We start from the raw sequence: 27704 nt of genomic DNA on the forward strand, positions 1-27704 counted from the left end.
TGGCTTCCCTCAGTCCTCACCAAGAGACTGGTGACATCACAAATGGTTTGAGTGGAGGAAGAGGAAGTGGGAACAGAAAAGAGAATTTGTGATTGATGGGCAGAGGGCATTCATAACAGTTTGAGTCAGCTTATTAAAAAGACAAAGAGAGTGTTAATGGTACACAAAACCGACATGAAAGACGACAATGAGTGTTAGAAGCGAGAGCGTGGGGGGATTGTCCTTGAGCGATTGTGTATGTTCAGTAACATGTTTAATCCTTCACTTGATAAAGAGCTCTCAAACCTGATGACCCCCGCCTGACATGCCTGAACAAACTGAACCTTTAGAGCTCAACAGCTCTCATAAAACACACTCACCACCTTACCGGCCTGCCACAGGTTCATTATTCACAGGAAGGCGTTTTCTTAAAGCTGTGTTTGGCATTCTCAGTGTCGTCTCATAAGGATTATAACCTAAAGTCTTAATGGAATTTTAAACTGGAGCCCTTATCACACTCCACCACTGCAGATCTTCCTCTCGAGAGCTTTGCTTGACACTGTAAAACCTGCAGGGCTGCGACAGCACTCAACAGTGGTACACTGCATTTTGAACGGGTCCACATGGTGAGCGAGCTCTTTAAAACGAATGCTCTTTTTAACATGCTTGGCAAAGGTGGGTGAGTTGAGGAAGTTGTACCAGCCCCTAAACTGCATTTTTTAATTTGGTACGATTTTTTTATCGTTTTGAAAGAAGTCTCTCAACATGGCTGTATTTATTTGAATAAAAATACAGTGGGTTTGCGAGTTTTTATTCCCGGTGGCATGGAGAACAGTGGGTTTCACCACCCATGTATTGCCTCTCCTCCCATCAACACTCTCAGCTTCAGTGATGTTGCATGAAAACTATATTAAAAGATGAAATGATGTGTCTGATGGCCATAAAATCTCTGTGTGTGTCCTTACCCGACCTTCTGTTGAAACTGTCTGTTCATTCAGCTCGCCTACCTGACAGTTTAAGCCCTCTTCCTTTCTGGATCATTTGCTTATTTGCATTCGCAGGCAGAGTTTGTGTGTACATGTGTGAGTGTTTGTTGTCATGGGAAGTGCAGCATCTCAATGGCAGGAGTGTGGAACACGTGGTGAAACTAACAGTGTGATATGCCACTGAAATATTTGGCTGGTGAATTAGATGTGTATGACTGTGTGTGTGTGAGAGAGAGAGAAGGGAATGTTTATCAGGGCGAGTGCAGGTGTCCTGGGACGACTTTGTTGTAGATGATAGTTGTTATGCATATACCTTTAGAGTTTCTTCCAGTCTGTTTCAACTGTTCCAGCCTGAAAAGCATTGTATGTGCATGTGTTTGTTAGGTTTTGCTAAATTTTTGGGTACCAGGTGTCCCTCATTATGACAGTAAAACCTAAAAAAGTAGGAAAATGGCTAAATAAAGTTACTAATCTATTGGTCACGTGACCTTTTGCAATGCCTAGTTAAAGGGTTAGTTCACCCAAAAATGAAAATTCTGTCATTAATTACTCACCCTCATGTCGCTCATAAGACCTTCGTTCATCTTTGGAACACAAATTAACTCGAGGGCAATGAAACCACCACTTTCAAAGTCCAGAACGATACTAAGGACATTGTTAAAAAAGTCGACGTGACTGAGGTGAGAATACTTTTTGTGTGCAAAAATGAAACAAAAATAACTACTTTATTCAACAATATCTTCTCTTCTGTGTCATTCTTATATGCTGTTTACATTCAGGGTTCCAGGTTCTACGTCAGAACGCCGACTCATTATTGGCCGGCTCACACGCATGCGTCGTGCTGCTCACGTGTGCAGCTTTGGCCAATACTGAGCCGGCATTCGGACATAAACTTGGAAGCCTTCAATGTGCTTACTGCGGCAACTGCGTAAGGATAAAATGACAGGGAAGAGAACAGATTGTTGAATAAAGTCATTATTTTTGTTTTGTTTTTGCGCACAAAAAGTATTCTCATTGCTTCATAAAATGAAGGTTGAACCTCTGCAGTCACGTCGATTGTTTTAATGATGTCTTTAGTATCTTTCTGGACCTTGAAAGTGGTGGTTATATTGTTGTCTATGCACGGGTCCTCTCGGATTTCATCAAAAATATCTTAATTTGTGTTCCGAAGATGAACGAAGGTCTTTTTTTTATTAGAAAGGTCACATGTTACTGAAACGTTTGCCACTTTTTCATTAAAGCAGTGGTTTTATTGAAATTGGTGATTTCCCTTCATTTTTAGGATGCATGCATGCATGCAAAAAAAAAACAAAACATGATATTCTTTGTCTAAAGTACTAATAATTCATATGCAATTTTTCCTTTTGCTTCACTCAGGACGTATTCAGAGAATGACTGCACTACCGTGGTACCCCCTGAACCGTGTCTCAGTCCCACAAAAGACCTGGTCTACAGCAAGACCGCCAAACAGTGCCTGGAGGAGATCTCAGGTAGGATGAGTACCGCCACATGTGCACACACACACACACACACAGTCAAACATAAGAGAGCGACACACACTCAACACACCAAACACATACACTCACACAGAAGCCGAAACACAGGCACAGATTCTCTCTGCAAGCCTCTAGTTCCATGTTGCTATCTCAGCAAGAAAAGGTCAGATATGACAGGTGGACAAAGGCCGGCCTTGTTTGGGAGGCCAAGCAGCAGAATGTGTTGTTTATTTGCGCTTCTGTGTATTTCTCTATGTGTGGGACTATGATGTGACAGCTGATAGCTGAAGATAGGTGCCTGGGGCTCAGGCTCTGCACGCACACATCTTTTAACAACCAGTCTGCGAGCAACGGTGAGAAATAAATGCAAATTGTGCCCAAATGCTGCATTTACCTGCGCTGCAGTTTCTGGAAATGGAGGGTGCACTATGACATGCGTTCCTAGATGTTCATTTCCTGTGTGAATATTTATCAGCACAGCCAGCGTTGTTTTAGCTCTATGCTTTGGTTTATTTCATTAATTCTGTATGAGATGAGATGTAATCGGTTTGCGATCTGGCCGCTTGTGTGCATCCCTGAGGTTCCCTGTTGTTATTTTAATGCATTTTATTCGTAATTAACAATCTAAAAAAGCTCAAAACAAACTCGACTGGAAAATCTTTCCTCAAACCAGCCCACTCTTCTTTAATGAGATATAAATTAGTGCTCCAGCTCACACAAAAATGCCTGGAATGTCAAATTAAAGTAGATAAACTGCAGACGCGAACACATAAGCACAAAGTGGTCAGTGTTTGCACGTCAATGAGAATGCAGCCCTGCTGTGGTCATTTTGAAGGTGAGGGACAATGTTGTTTGCAAATGGATCTTGAAGCTGCAATAACATTATGACTCATGGTCAGACATTTACTGCATGTTTTGCACTGCATTGGAAGAGTTTTGGGACAGTTTATGGCTGATGAGACTTAGGAAAGCATAAAATTGTTATTGTACCCTGAGCTGTTGAAAACAAAAGAAGGAAATAGATACAAATTTCAAATGGTACAGCAAGATTGTAATTTTAAAGTTTGTCCAGTAATTAAAGATTATAAGACTATCTCAGATTTTTCAGATCTCATGTGCTCTGATTTGCTCTGAAGTTTTTATTATGAACTCCAATGTTTCGCCTTCATTTTATTGCTCTATATTCCTGCTGTATGCAAACAACTGTCTTAATTTGTGTGTTTTTATGTTAGGATGATACTTATTTTTAAACAGAAATTATAATTTAGAATCCATCAAATTCTCCTGAGCTATGAAAGAGGAACATATGAGAAAAAGCATTTTCTCTCTTGGATAGCATGTCTACAGGCTTTTCCCCCCCTACATCTTGCCATGTTTGAAATGCTTTGGTTTGGCCAGTGATGTGGTCAAGGAAACCCTCACATGGACTACTTATAGATGTTAACCTCAGAACTCACTTCCTGTTGAAGTTCAGTTTGGGTTCCACCCTGTTGTAAAATTCGTTTCACTCAATGCAAGTAAGAACAAAATCTATGCATGCACCTGTTCTGTTTTTGCATATTTAGATGGTTGGCTAGTTAGTAAAGATTGACTGTTTGATTAAAAAAGGAAAAAAGAAAAAAGAAAAATACCTTTGTTGCATTTGTTGAATTGTCCGGAATCTGGTTATGGTAACTATCTCTGTTATGTGAATCTGGTTAATTTTGAAATATCAAGCAAGCACTTTTGTTAATATGGCTTGTCAGAGTCCATGAAAAAGAAAACGAAAATAAAAAATTATAATATAATATAATATAATATAATATAATATAATATAATATAATATAATATAATACAGAAAATTGTCTATATGGAATATTTAATTATTGGAATATGTAATTATTATATTATATTATATTATATTATATTATATTATATTATGTTATATTATATTATATTATATTAATGTCTTTCATCATTGTAAAATCATGATAGTAATATTTTTGTGATGAAATATATTATAGTCTTAATGTTAAAATCTAGCTTTTTATATTGGGGGTCCCTGTATTAATTAAAGGGTTAGTTCACCCAAAAATGAAAATTATGTCATTAATGACTCACCCTCATGTCGTTCCAAACCTGTGAGACCTCAGTTCATCTTCGGAACACAGTTTAAGATATTTTAGATTTAGTCCGAGAGCTTTCTGTCCCTCCATTGAAAATGTATGTACGGTATACTGTCCATGTCCAGAAAGGTAATAAAAACATCATCAAAGTAGTCCATGTGACATCAGTGGGTTAGTTAGAATTTGTTGAAGCATCGAAAATACATTTTGGTCCAAAAATAACAAAAACTACGACTTTATTCAGCATTGTATTCTCTTCCGGAATCCTTTCCATTGAATTGATTCCATTGAACTGATTCCATTGAATCCTTTCATCTGTCGGCGTTGGTAATGCACTTTTACGTCGCCGTGGTTGTTTTTGGCGATTAGGACATCCGCGACATTTTTAAGCATCGAAAATACATTTTGGTCCAAAAATAACAAGAACTACGACTTTATTCAGCATAGTATTCTCTTCCGGGTCTGTTGTCAATTCACATTCAGGACTCTGCTGCTTCTTCTTCTTCTTTCCTGTTTTACGGTGGTTGGCATCCAGCTTATTGGTGCATTACCGCTCCCTTCTGCTCCGGAGTGTGGTTCATGACTCCGCAGTGACGCTGCTGATGTAAGACGCTGCTGACGTGTTATCTGGTGTGCCAGAGCTTTGTTTACAGTCTGACGGAGACGCACGCTGTATTCAAGCTATTCTACATTGTTTGTATTTTGGTATTGCTATATTTTTTTAAAATGGTGCATTAGTGTGCCTGTAGCGGATGTCCTAATCGCCAAAAACAACCACAGCGACATAAAAGTGCATTACCAATGCCGACAGATGAAAGGATTCAATGGAAAGGATTCTGGAAGAGAATACAATGCTGAATAAAGTCGTAGTTTTTGTTATTTTTGGACCAAAATGTATTTTCGATGCTTCAACAAACTCTAACTGACCCTCTGATGTCACATGGACTACTTTGATGATGTTTTTATTACCTTTCTGGACATGGACAGTGCACCGTACATACATATTAATTGGAGGGACAGAAAGCTCTCGGACTAAATCTAAAATATCTTAAACTGTGTTCTGAAGATGAACGGAGGTCTTACGGGTTTGGAACGACATGAGGGTGAGTCATTAATGACATAATTTTCATTTTTGGGTGAACTAACCCTCTAAGAGTCTGATCTATAAATGTTGAAAATCTTTGTTTTGGGATATATTATAGTCATAGTTCAGTTTTTTTTGTATGATTTCCTTTCCTTTTCCAGTTGAGCTGTGTGCTGCAGCTTTTCCAAATGCATCATCTTAACACCTCTTGCCAGTATGAAGACAGTCTGAGGAGAGATCACAGTATTACAAGCCAGTTTTGTCTTACGCTATTCCCACAACACACACACACACACACACACACACACACACACACACACACACACCAATACCTGTTTGGCTGCAAAGGTGTGTGCTGACTTGGTAGCTAACAGCAACAGGAAACCAGCCGTCATTGCTGCAAAGAGAAACACAGAGAGAGGAAAGGAGGAGATGGATAAAGAGAATAAAGCAGCTCACAGCGTGTTAAAGGGAGCAGGCGGACCCTGAGCTTGCATCTCGGAGCGCGCGCACACACTCAGTCTCTGCTCCTGTCCCTTGGAGCAAGCCACATGCGCTCACTCCAGCCGGTAATTAATAGACAGAGTGTGTGAAGAGATCTCAGTTGCTGGGAGAGAAACAGGAAAAGAGGAGAATGCCGTGAAGGATATGTATCACAATTTAACCGTATTCTGGTGCAGATTTGCTTCCTGTGAGCCTCCGTGCTGCATTGAAGGAAAGAAGTGATAGAAGAGGAAGAGAGGAGAAAGACAGGAGGAGTGTGCTCTCAGCACGTGCACCTGGATGCTGGTTATTGGCTGCGGCGAGCGAGCGTGTGTGTGTGGGCAGGATGATATTTGAAGCTCCCTGGTGCAAGGGGCAGTTTTGCGACTGAGCTTGTATGCCAGCTGCCACCTGAGGCTCACAGATCATGTGAGGAAGAACAAACTTCAAGATAAGGTAGAAAAAGTGCAAGGGATCCTAAAGAACGTGTGAAAATATGAAGCGAGGAGCCGACTTTTCTGTGTTCCAGGGCGGCAGCCCGCCTCGCAAGTCACCGCAGCCTCTCCCAGACAATCTGAACCTCCGCAAGCAACGTTCTCTCGGCAACCTCGTGCTGCTTAGTGATGGGGAGCAGAGGGTTTACACCTTCGAACTGGACGAACCGCCATGCCCGCCTTCGCCATCCTCCAGGATTGCGTCTACATCACCCTCGCCCCAACATGGCCGAGGCAGCGCTCGTAGACACCCCGAAGGCAGCACCCGAGCTCGATCGCTCTCGCTGTCCCTCACCAAGATGCTCTCCCAGTCCGAACACTCCCTTATACCTGTGCCCTGGGGTTGTAAGTCCAGCCGGATGGCACCTGCGCATCAGCACCAGCGGTCGGAGTTGGTGGATAAAGCGGGCAGCAGTAGAAGATCAGATGAGGACACCCGGGCAGGTCCAGCAGGTACAGGAGGAGACTGGGAGCTTGAGAGTGCCAGAGATGAGCAGGCACAGCTGGATAAAGAGGTTATACTCACTATGCTGGGAGACCTGGAGCAGGTTTTAAACCCGCAGACACGCCGTAAGTGCCGTGCCGCATAGCTACACAGAGTCACTCAAACTCATCAGTAACATATTGTCTTTGTGTCTTCCTTGTGCATTGTTGTGGTAATGGTCAAATTTATCCCTGAACTCTGGGTCGAGAGTGTGTGTAACTGCATTAGAAACGGTTTTTGGGGATGTCAGGGTGAATTATGGTTCTCTGATCGTGCTATAGAAGAACATTTAGCAGCCAGATTCACCTGCCGGCTATGGAAGCATTGCCATGCTGTCTGCAGCTGTGATCAATAGCTCTATTTACCCTCTCGTCGTTGTGATCCATGCTTTTATTCTTCACCCATCTAATATTAACTGTCAACCACAGGGCTGTTTGTTCACAAGCCCACCACCTCATCTTATTGAAGTAATTCAGTTCCCTGTAGTTCAGTCTGATAGCAGCATTCCTTCACACAGCATTTGAGTTAACAGAGGAAATGTTTTAAAGGAGCTATTTCTTTAAATTTTTAGTGGTTACTATTATTACTGCTAATACTTGATCACATATTGTTCACATAAAATTACAAATTCTGTCTGTAAATCATTTACTTGCCCTCATGTCATTTCAAACCTATGTGCATTTATTTCTTCTGTGAAACACAAAAAAATATATTTTGAGATAAATTCAGTGCTTCAGTGCCATACATTGAAAGTCTGTAGGGTCCAATGTTGTTTGGATCCCAACATTTTTCAAAATATCTTCAGAGGAGTGAAATGTAAACAAGTTTGGAATACCTGAGGGTGAGTAAATAATGATCTTTCAGTTTTTTGGTGAACTTTACCCTCTATGTTAAGGTTTTTTTCAAACCTCTAAGCCTAAATATTAAACCGCATGCAACAGTTTTTTCATTATACAGGTTTTTTTTTTTTTTTTTTTTTTTTTTTTTTGCAATCTGACTGATGCTTTTAGCCTTGTAGATGATGATATGCACAAAAATCCAATACATTTACAAAAACATTGAGGTAGGGACCCTGACCCTCTGTCTAAAATTACCTGTTTTTAAGGGGTGGCTCATTTAAGGCTTGTCAGCAGCTACTGTTATGATTGGCTAACGTCATTACATAGGAAACAGTATCTACGCCCACGAGAGTAAGTGTTTTTCATGTAAGTAAGCGTTTTGAAAACATCATCCATAAAAAAATTAATTAATAAAAAATACAGACAATGCATTACTTGCAGTTTGTGATGCAGCTGCTGTCACATCCAATACAATTGGCTGCTTCATCTTTCAAGAAGTTTCTTTGCGAACTCTCCATTACATTGTGCATTGCTGACAAAACAAAATGCTCTGAACAAACATATAATCCTTCAATGTGATCCGGGAAGCCATTAAATTACACCATCCACTAGTTTCCGACATTGGGATACTTCTGAATCTGTACAGAGATGCAAACAAGCTAAACCGGACACGTCAAATCAAACGTTCCTTCACTCTACCTTTTGTCCTGTCGAAAGACTCAAGTGCTTGAAGCATGTCAGAAACTGAACGCGCATCTGTATAATGTATCCAGTGTAGACAGCAGTGATTATAATGGGTTCTGTTTGCTTTTGATGCGATGCAATGCTCACATCCAGTGTAGGCAAATGTCAGCTGAAAGCCAGTGGGTGGGCTTTATCAAAGACTATAGAATAACACAAGACGTGTCACTCGTATTGTTTTGAATGGGATAAAGTGTAACACACAATATGGCGGAATAAGTCCCGCCTTCTAAATAAGAGCCAATCGCCGACTGGTAAAGTCATCGCGTGAGTTCAGCGGCCGTTAGAATCACCGGTTTCTATAGAAACAGTCAGACGCGAGCCTCCGAAGAGACGCGCATTTAGGTCTGCGCATGCGCATTAGCTTGATCCAGCCTGAAAAATACAGTTTTTTTGTCATGATTTGAGCGTTTAGAAACTAAATTTATGAGCCGGTTGTTGTTAGATTTCATTGGTGATTTCAAATATGAAATTTAATCGTAAGGTTGGCGAACAGTTTTGGAGAATTTGATGTTTCCCCATTCAAAGAGATTACATGATGCCCAGGATGCCCGAGAGGCGTTTCAAAGATGGCCGCCGAGTGAAATGACTTGTCTTAAAGGGACTTTGGGTTTATGGTGCAAACTATTCGTTGATGTCTTGCTCTGGAGGCAGTCATATGCAAATATACTTTTTCTGTGATGTAACAGTAGGGCTGAACGATATGACCTAAAATCAAAACCTCGATTATTTGAACATTTTATCTCGATTACGATTGATGAACGATTATTTTGTTTTTTGCTGTTTTTTTTTTTTTTTTTTGCCCTCATTGTTCACTGAAAAGGTTTGTACTGTAAACATACTTGACTATTAAAGGTGGGATATTTTTCCTAATGAAAGAGTGATCTGACATAACAGAAGGTTCGTAACATTTCTTACAGATTTCTGCTCGTTGTAAATCAGACACAGATAAATTAGCACATTACCAGTATTTGAATGCATTAATGAGAGAGCGATTGCATGTGTGAATTAGTCATACCGTCTCTCTATTAATTGTGAAGCTGTGGGTTGTAAGTAGTTACTTCAAAAGTAGAAAAATATATGCTATAACTTGAGTTTCTAAGCTACTTTAGTGATAAATCACAGGACAGGGTTGACAACCAGTTTCTGCACTCCTCTCTGTTTACAAGATCTTCACGTGATGTGCAGCTACTGTCTGTATGAGTGTTTGTTTGCCACAATGCATCAGCGCAGTAGCTCAATATAATGATACACATCCGATGGTCTAAAATCTCTTCAATATCCAAAGTGGCAAGCCTTTAAACACATACAACTGACAAACTTTCGTGAGGACGCAAACGAAAGTGATATCACTTCAGGAATCGTCTGTGCGTGTTGACTGGGTGTTTGAGTTCGCCTCTGTGTTGCTTCCATGCCGCTGACTGGATGGGGCGGAGTCACGTGACTACACAGACAATAGTATGTTTTTAAGGGGAAAGTATTAAAAAAAATGAAATAACCGACATGGGAATATTACATCGGTTAGAGGTTCTGAATTTCGGTTTCGATTACTTTTCAATTAATCGTCCAGCCCTATGTCACAGGTCACCCAATATCAATATTTGGAGCTTGATTAAATAAATGCTTTGTTTATAAGGAGAAGGACATTTTAAGATATGCCATTTGCAAGCTGTTTTAATGGTACAAAGACCTCTTATATGTCAAAAGATCAAGGCAAATTTAATGTCATGACACCTTTAAACTGTTTTTTACCTTTAAGACTACAGTATATTTGGCTAAACTCTTTGCTGTTAGCGCACGCAAATCTGCTGTGTCACATATTTGCATCCCTCTGAATTATGCAAAACACAAGCAGCACAATGCAACTGACACAGATTCCAGTTTGAAGCTGTAGACTCTGAGGTTAGCTTTTACACTGGCACAATGAGGTTAAATCAAAGCAAACTCTCAGCTACCATCTGATCAGACAGAGCCAGCGGTGTGTCCTCACACCCTCCTTTGCTGCTGACAGGCTCAAGTGGTGCTTACAAAAATGTGTCTGCTCACCCGGAGGGCAACAAGTGCAGTTATACCACCCAGAGCCCTCTTAATCATCAAATATCCGAGTTAGAAGCTCTTGTATTGTTTGTTCATATCCAGGATTCACATGCATTGAGCATAGCCATGCACCTGCAATATGTGTGTGGGTTTTAAACTACCCTTTGCTCTATATGTGAGGTATTGCAGGAGAGAGAAATTACTTTATTTGCCTCACACAGTTTGTCTGAATGGTCCATTACAAGCCTATAAAAAGAGGGTTAGATATATTCTGGGCCTGATATATTCACTGTGACTCTCTGTATGTGTTTGTACTCCAGGGCCAAACCTCTCAGGGCTGTAGGGAACAGGAAGGTCAACTAGTTTAATTAGTGAGGTTTAGTAGTGTTTTGTTTTCCTGTTAAGTTATTTTAGTGTTAATATTTTATGTAGTGTGCTTTAAAGGGATGAACTTTGAGATGCACCCTTTCAAAGAGGATTTTAGCATTGTACTGTAGCTAAAAGTGTCAACACAGTAATCTCTCTCAGAAATGTTGCCTCTCTCAAGTCATTCCCTTTACATCATTACCGCTACATCTAGTCATCTTTTGTAAGAAATCAAACTGTCAGCTGCAAGGAAAATAGCTTTGTACAAATATACAGATATTTTTACAGATATTTTTTGAATGTCGGTCTATGTACACAGAGTTTTGCACCGTGAACTTTAAGTTTTTAAGATGCCATATCAAAAACAGTTTAACTTTTAAAAATGAATCTCAAAACTGGTTTTGAATATAATAATGCAACCAATGCAAACATGTGCTTCAATGCTCAAGACCAGCTTTTCAGCTTTTTCAATTATAAAAATATGTTGGTTTGCATGCATTGTGTGATCTTTACAACCTCGAACATTGCATCCACAGGAATCTTGTCGGTTCTTTTCTGTAGCAGTATATTATAGTGTGTATATTAATAGTTAGTATATTAATATCGCACTAAATTTGCAGTCTGGCTCTGTATTGGTGGTCATTCATGACACCCTCATACATGATTGTGCTCCTCATCATGTATTCAATCCTCTCAGACAGATCTTCCACTCAGACGACTTGAGTCTCGCTCACTTACATGATTGTTTCTGTTCGTCAGATGGTTTGCCTTCCAAAAACACATTGATTTGACAATATCTGTGTATAAGTAAGTGTCCAGCTCTGTAAGCTGCAGCACAGACATGCTAAAACAAAGTACGAGGTGGCATTTACTTACACAGGAGAGAAATAAGGTTTGACCTGGAGGTGTTTGACAAGCGAGAAGTGCTGTTGAAAATAGTTCTGGGTGTAAATCTTAATGCGATTTGTTTCATCATGGTTCACATGGGAAATCACCTTTTATATTTCTTTTTACCCCCTTTTGCTGAATTCTTTTCCAGACATTGTGAAAGTAAATACAGTACAATCTGTTTTGATTTAAAGCTCATTTTAAATGCTCACATAATGACTGTTTCACTGCAACTCCATCACAAGAGCAACACAATTAAAATCAGTGCACCATACACTGTATGATAGCAGATTTTTGATAGAAGCTTAGTGATAGAAGTTTATTATTATTATTGTTAATTAGTGTTTCACATCATAGCTCATGTCACTGACACAGCCTTTTATAGTCAGGGGGTGTGCATAATGCTGATGTGACTGGATCAAATAAGCAGGTTTCTGATGCGATGCTGTTCAGCTTGTATGAGTGTCTCTTTGAGTGTCTTTGTTCAGTGAGTTTAATGTAGTGTAAAAGAAGCACTTAACTGAACTTTTGCATATGCAGATCCAAATCTGTGTTCTAGTGGTGTTGTGGCCATGAACAAATGAAAAAGTTTTCAAGTTCTTTCATGTAAAGCACATAATTGTCTTTGAAGTCTTTTCCTGGCTTCATAAGAGTGTTTTTGCAATTTAAAGGTGCCATAGAACTTCTTTTTAAAATATGTAATATAAGTCTAAGGTGTCCCCTGAATGTGTCTGTAAAGTTTCAGCTCAAAATACCCCATAGATTTTTTTTAATTCATTTTTTTAACTGCCTATTTGGGGGCATCATTAACTATGCACCAATATATAGGTTGCGGCCCCTTTAATTCTCGTGCTCCCCCTCCCCCGGAGCTCACGCTTGCCTTGAACAGCATAAACACAGTTTACACAGCTAATATAACTCTCAAAATGGATCTTTACAAGATGTTCGTCATGCATGCTGCTTGCATACATCGGCGCATGTAAGTATAGTATTTATTTGGATGTATTACATTTGATTCTGAATGAGTTTGAGGCTATGCTGCGTGGCTAAAGCAAACATTACATACTGTTGGAGAGATTTGTAAAGAATGAAGTTGTGTTTATGCATTATACAGACTGCAAGTGTTTAAAAATTAAAATAGCGACGGCTCTCTTGTCTCTGTGAATACAGTAATAAACGATGGTAACTTTAGCCACATTTAACAGTACATTAGCAACATGCTAACGAAACATTTAGAAAGACAGTTTACAAATATCACTAAAAATATCATGTTATCATGGATCATGTCAGTTATTATTGCTCCATCTGCCATTTTTCGCTATTGTTCTTGCTTGCTTACCTAGTCTGATGATTCAGCTGTGCACATCCAGACGTTCTGCCCTTGTCTAATGGCTTGATCATGGGCTGGCATATGCAAATATTGGGGGCGTACACCCCGACTGTTACGCAACAGTCAGAGTTATGTTGAGATTCGCCTGTTTTTCGGAGGTCTTTTAAAAAAATGAGATTTATATAAGAAGGAGGAAACAATGGAGTTTGAAACTCAGTGTATGTCTTTTCCATGTACTGAACTCTTGTTATTCAACTATGCCAATATAAATTCCATATTTAATTCTAGGGCACCTTTAATACTGATTTATTTATAATTATTATTTACATTTTTTTTCTGTAACATGATAAACATCATGTCCAGCAGAAAAAAGATAGATATGATTTTTCATTTTTGGGAAAACACTATTTAAACATTGAACCAGTCTTTCCGGAGTACGGAAGCCCTGAACCACATGGTGGAAAAAAAAGAAAGAAAACTTAAGCTGGGGTGGGAAAAAAAGAAAACTTCTCATTATTTCATGATAAGTCATGATAAGTCATTATTTTGAGATATTAAGTCATTATTTCAACAGGTCGTTATTTCGACATAAGTCATTATTATGACATAATATCTCATTGTTTCGACATAAGTCATTATTTCAACATAATATCTCGTTATTTCGACATAACTCGTTATTGTATATCAAGTTTAATAAAAGATGCACACAATTCAGTGTCTATTCAATGTTATGTATCGCTATTGTCACTTAGTGTAAATAACATGTACAGCTATTTGCACTGTAAATAATTATATTTATTAAAATTATTAAATGGATGCTGCCTTATTGGGAAAATAAAAACCCACCCAACACCTTCCCCTAACCCTACCCAATAAATACTCTTAATATTATTAAACACTCGTTAGGCAGGTTATTTCCACTTTAAGAACACTATTTTCATTTTTATTGAAAATAAATGCCTTTCTGGTGTGATATGTGATGGGAATATACATGAGGTTTGACCGCACGCTCACTTGCAAAACGTTTTTATTAACCAACGTTTCGGCACAAAGCCTTTGTCAAGGTATGATTTCATTCAGAGTAAAGAGAGCATAAATAGACAATCAAGTAAGTGTGAGTTTGCAACTGAGTGTGCGGTCAAATCTCATGTATATTTAGATTTATCTCTCTTCGGACAGAGAGCGTTTGTTTATTTCTTTTTTGATTACGTGATATGTGATGGGAAAATAGAGAAGAGCGAGCTCAGCAAAAGGCGGATTCGAAACCACGGCAATCGCAGTAAAACCTGAGACTGCGAGCCGACACGCTACTGTTGCGCCACTGAATACACTGAATTGTGTGTGTCTTTTATTAAACTTGATATACAATAACAAGTTATGTCGAAATAACGACTTAATATCTTGAAATAATGACTTATGTTGAAATAACGAGATATTGTGTCAAAATAACGACTTATTATGTCAAAATAACGAGATATGTCATAATAATGACTTATGTCGAAATAATGATATATTATGTCATAATAATGACTTATGTCGAAATAATGACTTAATATCTCGAAATAAGGACTTATGTCGAAATAATACGATAAGTTTTCTCTTTTTTTTTCCTCCTCACCATAAGTTTTGTCTTTTTTTCCCCATCATGCGGTTCAAGGCTTCGGTATTCGGTGGAGATTTGTAAATGAATCAGTTGAGTGAATAACTCAGTGACACATTCACAACACACAAAAAGACACGCATTGGTTAATATCAATAATGCTGTAGCCTGCAGAAAAGGTTCACTGAATGAATCAGTGAATGAATCTGAATGAATCATTTTGGGGGAACAGATTCAAAAAAGTTAAATCAGTGAGTTCATACCGAATGTTCTTCACTTCTGTCCAGAAAACAAATATGTGAGTCTGAAAAATGACTCAGTTCTTTCGAATTTGACAGATTTCTGCTTTATAGGCAAACCATGCTTCAGCCAAACTTTGAGCCTGGCTTAGGGGTTAAGAAGTGGTGTCATAGCGCATGGATTACTCCGTGCTCCGCGGAAAAGTGATGACCGTGAAATCTGTCCCTTTATCCCATCAGCTGCACAGCAAGCTGTAACTTCAGCATCTGAGTTGACATGCAAGAGCAGACAGCCTCCTCTCACTAACCGCTGGCCGCAGCATGTTTGACTGGTTCATATGCGGGGTCTATTTTGCCTTCCAGACTATTTACTAGCAAGCATCTGTAACAGCGTATCCAATGTTTTCTTTTCTCTGTCCACCAGGGGAGGATCCAGAGACTAGACGGATGCGTACAGTGAAGAACATCGCAGATCTGAGACAGAATCTTGAAGAAACCATGTCCAGTTTACGTGGGACGCAGATTAGCCACAGGTGAGTGAGGCTAGCTAATGTTGGTGCTAGTTTCGCTGGTGGACAAGCAAAATATAAGTGGTGAAGCTGGTGGACCAGCATGGTCTTATTTGCAATAAGCCTTATCCATTAAGATATATATCAGTTGAGTAAAACATCATAAAAAAGTAAGTTCATTAGTTCCAAAAAGTGACAGCTGCACTTTAAAAAAATTGGGTCTCTTTTGCCAATTTAATTTCCTTAAAGACAGAGCTCAGTTTGGCATTCACTAACAGTGCAAACCCTCACTGTGCCAACATCTTTGCTAACAAAGATGCTCACCAATCTCATTGTGAAATGAAAAATGCACTCTATTTTTGCTGAGTTAATCATTTATTAAAACCATATTGCCTGTAAGACCCAAATTCCCAAACACTCAATTACTGAAGAAAATACGTAAGCGTAACCACATTTGTCCGGCTCTGGGATGGCCTATTTCTGCACCTCTCTCTTTATCTCACTCACAATGTGAACGTAATTTCACAGGAAAGTGGTTCAGAGGCAGCGCTCTGACATGACAGATGGTGTTGGCCCTCTCTCTCTCTTTCCCTCATGGGGAGCATCTTCTTTGGAAATCAATGCTTGGCCTTTTTGTTTTTTTCACAGCACATTGCTTCTGAAAGGAGCCAAAAAGGTGTTAGACATTTCCTCACACTGCCTCACCGTAAAGCTAAAAGAGCCCATGAATCAAAAAACTCCAACCTTTCTTTGTATGGAGTTCATAATGGTCAGATATATGATGTTGACACAATGCCATCAGGCTGTGCTCACAATGAATGAAGATGAGGAAATACTATTAATCACTGTGACAAACTAAGAGTATATCAGTACAAAACATTTTTTAACATACAACAGGCGTAGATGGAAAGAAGATAGCATTTCAGCCAGGAATCTTTTAATTGTAGGAAAGAGCTCCATTTTCTCTATTGTTACATTGTTCGGTTTTCAGGAATTTGACCTGTGGTTTTCTAAAATATTGACCCACTATCTGGATTCCATCATACATCACACAGGAGCTTTTGAAATTGACTTCCATTCATCTCCAAACATACAGTACCATATGATTGGTATACAGTCTGGAAGAGTATAGAGTACACATGTTCTTTCAAAATCATCTGCACACACGTATTCGCTGCAGTGCTGGGAATGCCACAAAGCTCTATTGATCTGAACCTGTGTTCGTGTTTGGAAGGTTCTCAGAACTTAAATATTGTATTGATTGATGTTGGAAAAAAAAAAAATCCTCAGTATACGAGTTTGAGATCTTCAAGGTCTATACAGCATCTTAAAGAAAATGAAAATCCTTGAAGATTTGAAGTCAAGAATCGTATGGGAATACTCAATATAAATATTACACAATATACTATATAGGCAGATTAAAGGGATAGTTCATCCAAAAATTAAATTTCTGTCATAATTTACTCACCCCCAAGTTTTTCTAAATCTGTAAAAATTTCTTTGTTCTGCTGAACACAAAGGAAGATATTTTAAAGAAAGTTTGTAACCAGGCCACTTTGGGGCAACATTGACTTCCATAGTAGGAAAAAAAATAGTGCCCCAAAACTGTTCAGTTTCTCACATTCTTCAAAATATCTTCCTTTTTGTTCAACAGAACAAAGAAATTTATACAGGTTTGGAACAACCTGAGGGTGAGTATATGATGACAGAATTTTTATTTTTGGGTGAACTATCCCTTTGTCGTATAAATATATGTAAATTAAATTAAAATTTGGTATCACTGATCATGTACTGTGTAACTTAGGTTAAAATAGTATAATTTTTTATTTATTTCCAGTTTCAAAAGAAAAAAAATCATTTTTCATTGTAGTCTCAGACTTTTGGACATCGACTGTGTACATAATGCAGTGCAATAATCAATCAGTGTTTACCTAAAATTCACTAAAATATGTGCATTAAGATTTCAGAACAGCTCCTGTTAATTGGCAAGCATGCATGACTATACTTCCTGATCTTAGAGAATGTTGAAATAAGCTCTAGCTCTTTTCTCACCAGTAGCTTTTATAATTATGTTCCCATTTCATCAGGCCATTTGATTTCTGGTCGCTCGTTCAAGGCATAGCAGGGGAGGACAGCAGACTCAGAATAATGCTGCAGTCTTACCCTTTCCCAGTAGTGGCAGCATGTTGCTAAGAGACGGGGGGGTTGTCGAGAAGACGAGACATCGGGAATATATATAGAGGAACTGTCAGCTGTCATGAGAAGTGACATCAGAGAGGGAGATAAATGCTGGTGACTTGGCCAGAAGGTGATTCGGGGAGATCAATAGATTAGACAGAGCAGCCTGCCGAAATGTGCTGCATCCAGTGATGTTTACTAACTCGGGATTCTTGATTTATGTTCTTAGCAAGCCATACACTTCCTTTGTAGACAAAATGGGAAGTCATTGTTTCTTAGTTGGTCTGGGTTCTTTGTTCAACACTATTGGGAGTAGTATGTGTACCGTACTGCAGGGATGCTCACATTACACAGTTCAGCAGACACTTTTAGAAAATTCTGGGTGTCCAGAGGGCAGTGCATAAAATGACTTTAAAATGACCCTGTCAATACACACTAGTTAGTGATAATGGTATTTCCATATTCGTATGTTTTGCTTGTTGATTATGGGAACACTTTACAATAAAATGTAACTAATTAAAGGTGGGGTAAGTGACATATCAAAAACGCTGTTGGACATTGTTGATATTTGAAATAAACCCAGACAAACACACCCCTCTCTTCATTGCTCCGCCTCCAAAACTCATCCTCCATTCCTAACCACCCTGCTCCAAGTCGGTCTCGAACCCCGCTCACCGAGTGCACTAACAGTGACGTTAAACATCGCATTCTCTAGCGGTCGTCAGGTTTACCTGCACATCTCTTACTAGCTGGCCTCTGTTACACACGCAATGTGAGAGTGGGTGGCTGTGTATCACAGCTGACGCGCAACAAAATAATGCTTTACGAAAAATAAAGCACAGGTGATGAACGAACGACAAGGATGCACATAAAATAAATGTACAGTACACAATAGTAAATACAAACAATAGTTTGTTGTTAATCGCCAACAGTACAGCAGCTCCAGACAATCAATAGCCGTGTTTCCATTACCCTTTAAATTGCGCAAATTGAAAATACGCCCAATGGAAATGCGTCAATTTCGCAAAAACTGGTGGTGGTTTTTCAGGCAATTCAAAAATATTTTGCAAAACTGCAATGGAAACTTTTTTCACATTTACAGGTCACCTGGTGTATGTAAAAGTTGATTATTCTTTAAAGAGGGCATGGTTTGTTTGGACAGAAGACGAGAGTTCTTCATTAAACTCATAAAAGACAAAACGGGACTACTGGATTCCAAACAACAAAAAAATGCCACAATATGAATTTATCAAGACCTCGAAGCAGATAGGAGGGAGAAACACCCAGAAACACCTCATAGGTGGCCGCTCCCAAGTATAAAGGGCTTTCCTTGCCATAAATGCTTGGATAACACACCTACATCTCCTTTGATTAAAAATAATGGCTAGCGCAGTGGCTGGGATATGCGTAAACCTACCAACATCTGTTGCCATGATTTTTGGAATGACTTATCACGAGAGGAAAAAAAGACGTTTTAGTCGCATTACATTGATTAATGGAAATGCTGTCATTTTGCAATAGTTTTTATCGATATTTAAAAAATATCGCAATTTTTTTACGAAATCTGTAATGGAAATGTGGCTAATGACACTCAAACCCAGTGTTACTTACAAATCTCTACAAATCTTATGATAGTTCGATAACCTTCATTCAGTTTCACACAATATTAGTTGTTTTCATGCCTTTTGCACAACATTGCACCATTTCATGCTTTTCATCTTCAGAAAGATCTTTCTTCTTCCCCATATTGCATGAGAACTGTGACTTGCTTAATAATGTGGAACAACCTCTAAGTAGGGTTTCCATAGATCTGGCCAATTATTTTTTCTGAGACTGATACCAGTTATCTAAAAAGACATGGATAAATAAACAAACATTTTCTTAGAAAAACTAAAATCTGAATGTTTATTGTACTGAAATCTTACTGATATGTCACTTGCATAATAATTTGGAACGCAGTGTATTTATGATTAAATATTGCCCTACCGTAGATAAATAAATGCTGTAAAAATGTTAAGTTCATGATATCTAATGCATAAATTCAGTTCAAACCTTATTGCAAAGTACCACAGTAATTAAAAAAGGAAATATGAACTGCAAAACTTGAAGTATCCCTGCCATCCTGCATAAATCCATCTAATCCATTTCTGTCAGTACTATCCAGTCAAGGCCTTCTATTGCTTTTTGCTTGTGTATTAGTATGCTTCTCATTTTTATTTGTCTTATCCACATATTTTTACAAAACAACTCCAACCTCATGTGTTCAGACTGTGAAATTCAATATTACTGTTCAAATATGTATGTGTTTGTGTCCTCTCTATACAAAACAACCGGTCAGTCATGCGTGTGACCATAACTGGCTTGGTATCCGTCCTTCATTGCTGCTGAGTCACAACTCTCTGGTGTATTTCATAACAAGAGCATCCACACACAAACAGAACATGCTTTAATAGACACTCTTATAATGCTGGTGGCCACCCTTTCAAATATACCACAGCACAACAGAATAACAATAGGCGGGAAGCTGTTTCTGTAAATGAGACCTTTGGATTGTTCAATACAAATCAATACATGTATTTTTGGTCTGTTACTACTGTAGCTTGTTTTTTCACAGTGCATTAAAGTGCATCTTTTTCGTCGGATCTTGTTAACCAGCTTACATGCTGGCTAACCATTAATGAGATTCGTTCTGAATGGACTTTGATGGTGTGGATATTAATATGCCGGTGCTGTAGTCATGACAACATCGCCTTGGTGCTGATGACTTATTTGTTAAGTGACACTCATTTTTGACCCCCTGCTGTTGTCCCCTCATGCAAATAACTGACTGTAATATTATTGGGTATATGCTTGTAGAGATTGTTTAAACAAGCTATTACATATTCATAAATTTGTATATTTAATGATGAATATTTATGTGCATTCTAAAAAAAATGTACCCTAGAAATTGAAAATATGTCTGTAATGTGATTGTCTCACCACTAGAGAGAGCTGTTGCAGGACAGTCTTCTTGTATGTTGGGTGTGTCATTATGGACATCTGTATTTGAGCATCTGTCCATATGCTGTTTTCTCACATCAGCAAGCTTGTGAACGTGTGGAGACACCTATACACACATCAGTTCACACATTTATATTCACACAATCAAAGACATTGATGGAGCACTTAACAAAGGTCAGGGGGTCAGACTGAAGTTGTGCTCACACTAACATGCTTGTTGATGGGCTGCTGCTAGTTGAAGTGGATTATACATGACACGATGAGAATAGCTTCCATTTTATGGAGAGCAGCAATCAAACACAGCCACATTGGCAATCTTTCTGCTTCAGCTGGGTCCTTCACACCACGCTGAACACTCGCAACCTACAGATAGAAGACCTGCTGTGGAGAGAGACTATGTCTAATAGAAAAAGTACCATGGTGATTATAGTTTTAAATGTATTTTTTATTTTTATTTTTAGTCTTTCCTGACAGTTTGGTTTAGATATACTGTAGTTTTTTAGTGTCTTTTTAGCATCTATCTATCTATCTATCTATCTATCTATCTATCTATCTATCTATCTATCTATCTATCTATCTATCTATCTATCTATCTGTCTATCTGTCTGTCGGTATTACTGAATGGTATTACTATCTGATAATTTACTCTACAATGGTACTACCACAGTAGTTATGGGTAGACTCAAAATATGAAAGTATTGGGAACATTAAAGGCGAAGTGTAATTTCTTCACCATTGTGGAACCACGCTGAATTGAAATCTGTGCACTGGAGTCTGTAATACGTGAAGAAATCTATTTAGTTCACCTCAGTGGCACTTGCTCTCCTTGTATTTACTACAGTTTAAAGGTTTGGGGTCACTTTAAAAAATAAATTAATACTTTTACTCAGAAAGGATGCATTAAAGGGTTAGTTCACCCAAAAATGAAAATTCTGTCATTTATTACTTACCCTCATGTCGTTCCTCACCCGTAAGACCTTTGTTAATCTTCGTAACACAAATTAAGATATTTTAGTTGAAATCCAGTGGCTCCGTGTGGCCTGCATAGCCAGCAATGACATTTCCTCTCTCAAGATTCATTAATGTACTAAAAACATATTTAAATCAGTTCATTTGAGTACAGTGGTTCAATATTAATATTATAAAGCGACGAGAATATTTTTAGTGCGCCAAAATAAACAAAATAACGACTTATTTAATGATGGCCGTTTTCAAAACACTGCTTCAGGAAGCTTTGGAGCATTATGAATCAGTGTATCGAATCATGATTCAGATCGCGTGTCAAACTGCCAACGGCTGAAATCACGTGGCTTTGGCGCTCCGAACAGATGATTCGATACACTGATTCATTGTGCTCTGATGCTTCCTGAAGCAGTGTTTTGAAATCAGCCATCACTTTATAAGTCGTTATTTTGTTTTTTTTGCGCACCAAAAATATTCTCGTCGCTTTATAATATTAATATTGAACCACTGTACTCACATGAACTGATTTAACCCTCTATTGTACGGTGTTGCCTCCAGGCAACATGGTCTATTTTAGTTTGTTTTTAATAAAATTGATTGATCAAATGTATCTCAGGACAGAATTACTCAAATACTAATCAATAAAAGTGAAAAAAAGAACATAACATGATCAACAGGGGTCCATTTTGTGTCCTTTTTCAGCACATGTGCACATGTCACATGACTCCATATTTTCTCCAATAAAAAGTGCTTTTTTCACTTGTTTGTATCCATTTAATCACCCACAAAAATATGAGTGACCTTTATTGGCAAGTAAAGAAGTATTTTTAAGAACTTTACATTATATATCATCAAATGTTTTAGAGAAAATAACAAAAAACTGTGTGTTGCCTCAAGGCAACATTGTACCATAACGGAATCGCATAAGGCCACACAGGCATAATAGGTTTGAATGCAAATTTATTGCATTTGTAAGGAAAAGAGTTAGAATTTTCTAAATATATTTGCATTTTCACATGATTTTGTAATGCACTTATAAGAATACTATTCACATACTATATTTGCATATATTATGATCTGCACATTTTCTATAGCACTTCAGAAAGGTATAAAACGCAGGTAGCACTGTCAGTTGATGAAATTATTAATAAATAATAACAAATAAATTATTTTCGTTTTTTGAACTTTCTATTCATCAAAGAATACAGAGAAAGCATAGTTTCCACAAAAACAACTGTTTTCAACATTGATAATATTAAGAAATGCTTCTTGAGGACCAAATCAGTATATTATACTGATTTCTGAAGGATCATGTGGCACTTAAAACTGGAGTAATGCCATTACAGGATTAAAATTACATTTTATAATATAATCAAATAGAAAACTGCTCTTTTAAATCAGAATATTATTTCACAATTTTTGTTTTTACTGTATTTTTGATCGAATAAATTAGCCTGGGTGAGCATAAGAGACTTCTTTTAAAAACGTTAAACTACAGTATTTTACCAACCCTAAACATTTGAACTTGAGTGTAAATTGAAATCTGTCATCTTTCCTCATCTGCCCAATTTTTTCGGAGCAAATCACCTCAGTTGTCAAACACATTTGTGTATTCATCTTAAGTCTTAGCCAGTTTGAAAGTTTTTTGCACCATGCGAAAGACAGGTAGATATTTTAAACTCTAAACTTTATTTTAGAAACAGTGCTGCATTGCAGGATCCTCAAACTGTCAAGCAAACTCCTCACCTTGGCACAGGTGTTGGATTTAAATGGCAAGTCAGCTGTTTCAGAAGCAGGATATTGATCTTATTACCCAAATCCGTCTGCAGTCCCCAAAATCTCTCTTCTAATCTCCTTCTCTTCCTCTTACTTTTTCTTTGTAGTACCCTTGAGACAACATTCGACACCACTGTAACTACAGAAGTGAACGGTCGTGGCCTCCCCGCCCTCTCGAGCCGCTCTTCCCCCATGTCTTGGCGTCTCGGCCAAGGGTCGACTCCTCGTCTTCAGGCCGGCGATGCTCCTAGCTACGCCCCGCCCAGATCCAGCGCTGGCACCACTGGTCGCTATGGTGACCCATCGAGGTTGTTATACACTGCCCCCCTGAGGAGAGCGGCGGCCTCAGGGGTTCGAGGGTCAGAGCCGGGGGAGAAAGGTGGGGTTTCTGAGGCGGGGCCAGAGGTGGACGTGACCGGATACGGGAGCGATGGTGACATACTTGCCAAGAATGTACATGCAGATGATATCAGTGGGTAAGAAACTACGAAATTAGAAACCATATTGGATAACAAACCTTGAAGAAACAATCATTTTGTTGTTGTTGGTTTTGTTGTTGGTTCTTAAATTAAACTCAGCAAGGATGAATTAAATTGATCAAAAGTGACAGTAAATACATTTATAATGTTACAAAAAAGATTTCTATTTCAAATAAATGCTGTTCTTTCTATTCATCAAAAGCATTACAGTTTACATAAAAATATTATTTTTGTTTTTAAGATTTTTTTTCTACATACATAATCTAAACAATGGTATTCTCACAGTTTAAGCAGGTCAGTCAAACTATCGATCACTTTTTCTGTTGCTGTATGCAGTGTTCATAAAGAAAAGGCTGTTTGAAAAAAATGGTGATCGATTTATAAGATTTATGTGCATTCCTTAAAAGCAGAGAGGCAGTATAGCTGTTTCACAATATCCGTATGTGGGTGAGAAACACTCATACACTATCACATGCCTCTGTTTGGAGGAATAGCTCAGGGTCATGTATACATCACTGTGTGATGAACTATTGCTTCTGCCCTTGCTGTCTCTATGCTGATGAATAGACGGAGAGAGAAAAATAACACTAGAAATGAAGTCTATAAAAGACTGACTCACCGGGAACCATACCTGGAGAAACTCACATGAAAGTGATGGATTTGAGGATACTAAACACAATAAAGCTCCTGCAGTCAATTAGCTGAAGTATTACACTATTTATCGGAACATTCATGTTTTTTGTACTCTCTAATCCATGGCATGTTTATAGTTCCCTGATTCTCACCAAAGAGCATTACACACTGTAAATTAAAAATGATGGTCGCATATATGCACAATGCATTGCTATTGTTTATATACTGTTATAATATTTATTAATATTTTAATTTTTTTGTATTATTTATTTTTAATTTTTTGTAATTTTATCATGTGATTTTTTTATTTTTATTTTTATCTTACTTTTTTTTTTGACAAAAAAATATTTTTCTGTTTTTGTTTTTAATATTTTTTAATATATATTTAAAAAGTATTGCTGTAATAAAAAGGAATAGTTTATCCTAAAATTAAATTTCTGTAAATAAATTACATTAATTATTATATTCTGTGGAACGAAAAAGGAGAAATTTTCCAAATAATGAAAATCAAATGTCAAGCAGCCTCAAGCTTCAGAAAGGACAAAAAAAAGTAGTTCATACAGCTCATGCACTGTATTCGAAGTCTTCTGAAATCAAATTGCAACTTTGTGTGAGAAACGGACTGAAATTTAAATCATCAATAACTGAAAATCCCTTTGCTGTAGCTTTCAAATATCATTTGTGCTTCTGCAAGAACCAATAGCATTTGCCAACACTGACAAACAATGTCAAAAAAGATGAGTAAATGATGAAAAATGAACCTCACCCCATGACAAAAGCTCACAGTGCATTTGTTGTTTAACAATTAAGGTATCACACAGACGGAGGTCTCTACTCTCGGAATGTCGACCTTTACTCTCGAAATGTTGGTCGCCCACCTGAGATGATGCCAACTCGAGAGGTTGTTCAAAAAGGAGTCAAAGAAATGCAAGGGGAAGACAGGTAAGACTTCCTGTTATGAAACAAACAAATAACAAGAAGAGTTCACCAATAAATATATTTCATGATTGATTACAGGAAGTGTTTGTGGACATTTTAAATGTGTGCATTCACAATACTAGCAGTACTGTGTGATTCAGCAGGAGAGGTGGTGGATTTCCTCACATTTAACCCTCTGGAGTCTGAGGCTGATTTGGGGCTTGGAGAAGTTTTGACATGCCCTGACATTTGTGCTTTTTTCAGTTGTTCATAAACATATAAATGACAAAAGTGTCATTACACTGTATTCAGCACAAACTAGGCTACAATAATATGTGAGGAACATGTATGTACATGTTTGTATTTTTGAAGGAATAATGTTTATGCGTGGTTATTGAAAAAACAAAAAACTTAAGTCACTGAAATAAGGCCAAAAAAAGTATATTAAATCTGTGTTCATAAGACTTCTGGGTATTGGAGGTTGTAGACTAGAGTTTTTGCTTCAGAATTATGTAAAAATTATTTTATTTTTAATTATTATGCTGCCTACTCCTTCATATAAAACAATATATTGATTTAGTTTTTGTAAGACACTTTTTGTCAAGAAACACAGTATGCGTGGAGGCGTGAATCATCATGAATAATGGGCCATTTACACCTGAGAAGACAAAATAATCACATAATAATGACCTGAAATGACTTGCATATTAATGAGGCCTTTCAGTCAGGTAGGCTGTGAAAAAAACCCTCTGTAATAATGTCTCAGCTCATCATAAACAGCAATACTGTGAAATATTATTACAATTTAAAATAATGGTATTCTATTATATTCTTTAAAATATAATGTATTTCTGTGATGCAAAGTGTCTGAACAATTATGTTACCTCTATGGCATTTCATATAGGCTTTTAGCTTAAGGTCTCTGACAAGATTTGAAACAGCCAAATGCTGACGGGTTGAGAGGAAAGCTCATTTAAGAAATTCAGAAGTTCTGACAAGATTTAAATGAATGTGTGACACTTTCCGTAACTGTGGAATTTTGGCAAAATGTTAGAAAATGGAGTTCATTACATTGCTGGTCTCCTCCACCGTGTCATTTGATAATAGGACCCATAAATTTTTTTAGCAGAAGCTCTAATCCGAGTGATTTATATGAATGTTACGCCATTTTGTGATGTCTAACTCTTTGAGGACTTTAGCAGAGTTCGAATCAGGTGATGAATGAGATTCAGCGATTGACGGACCTGATATCACCTTTCTTTGATCAATGAGCTGCTTCCTGCCTTTGTCTGTGCTGGATGCGAGCAGATATTAATGACTGGGTGTGATTCTAACTGATGAGGTCTAGACGGTATCATAGCGGCCTGCCAATCACATCAAAACCGGCATCTTGTCTTCTGTCAAGCAGATCACCTGTTAACACTGTCAGGATACTGCTTGTTCCCTTTTGGAGCTTAGTTGGCCCAAAATCGTGAAAGTCGTATTATTATTAACAGTATTTACGAGTCGTTTAGGGTTGTACATGTAAAGTCGGAATTAATTTTGAGAACTAAATGAAATAAAGGTGTGCTGAATAATATCTTGTCTTTGCTTGTTCCTAGTAGTATATGCATTTTAAATGAGAAGCTCCAATGTAAAAATGTATTTATTTACAATAACCAGTATGGTCTACAGTACCTTCTGCTTGGTTTGGAATTTTCTTGGCATTTGAGCTGTTTCCTTTCCTCGTCAGTGTCAAGTGTTTTTCACAACCAAAAATTGAGTAAAATGGCACAGTCTCAAGCCTTAGGGATGCATTGTATTTTAGTCTTGCCCACGGTAACAGTCAGTTTGTCTGTGGATAAGGATCAGCTGTGCTGAAGGTCCCCAGACTGAACCTCGGTCCCCAGACTAATGAACCCTACCTGTCCAGAGGGGACGTGATTGAGAAAAACTGTCAGCTCAGAGCCCCTGCGACTCTGGATTGGCATTGGGAAATTACTCTCTCTCTTTCTCTCCAATTCGTATAGCTTTCACTCTATAAGCAATTTATTTTAATAGCAGCTCATAAATTTGCATTGCTCTGAATATTTAGTAGTCAGTACCTGTGTGTATTAT

General features: G+C 38.0%; 1 protein-coding gene across 27 annotated transcripts in view; it reads left to right on the forward strand.

The window, feature by feature from the left end:
• nav3 (neuron navigator 3) overlaps positions 1-27704 on the forward strand; it is a 387003-nt gene that overhangs the window by 304540 nt on the left and 54759 nt on the right. For 26 of the 27 annotated variants that reach the window (XM_048155140.1, XM_048155118.1, XM_048155120.1 and 23 more), the window contains 4 exons: positions 2343-2455; positions 15576-15684; positions 23685-24053; positions 25500-25631. In XM_048155140.1, the coding sequence (XP_048011097.1) occupies positions 2343-2455; positions 15576-15684; positions 23685-24053; positions 25500-25631 (723 nt within the window). Of the gene's footprint in view, positions 1-2342; positions 2456-5764; positions 7198-15575; positions 15685-23684; positions 24054-25499; positions 25632-27704 lie in introns of those variants that run through there. The other variant, XM_048155145.1, reaches the window with a different exon arrangement.

The sequence above is a fragment of the Megalobrama amblycephala genome, linkage group LG14, assembly GCF_018812025.1.
Source record: "Megalobrama amblycephala isolate DHTTF-2021 linkage group LG14, ASM1881202v1, whole genome shotgun sequence".
Taxonomy (NCBI): Eukaryota; Metazoa; Chordata; class Actinopteri; order Cypriniformes; family Xenocyprididae; genus Megalobrama; species Megalobrama amblycephala.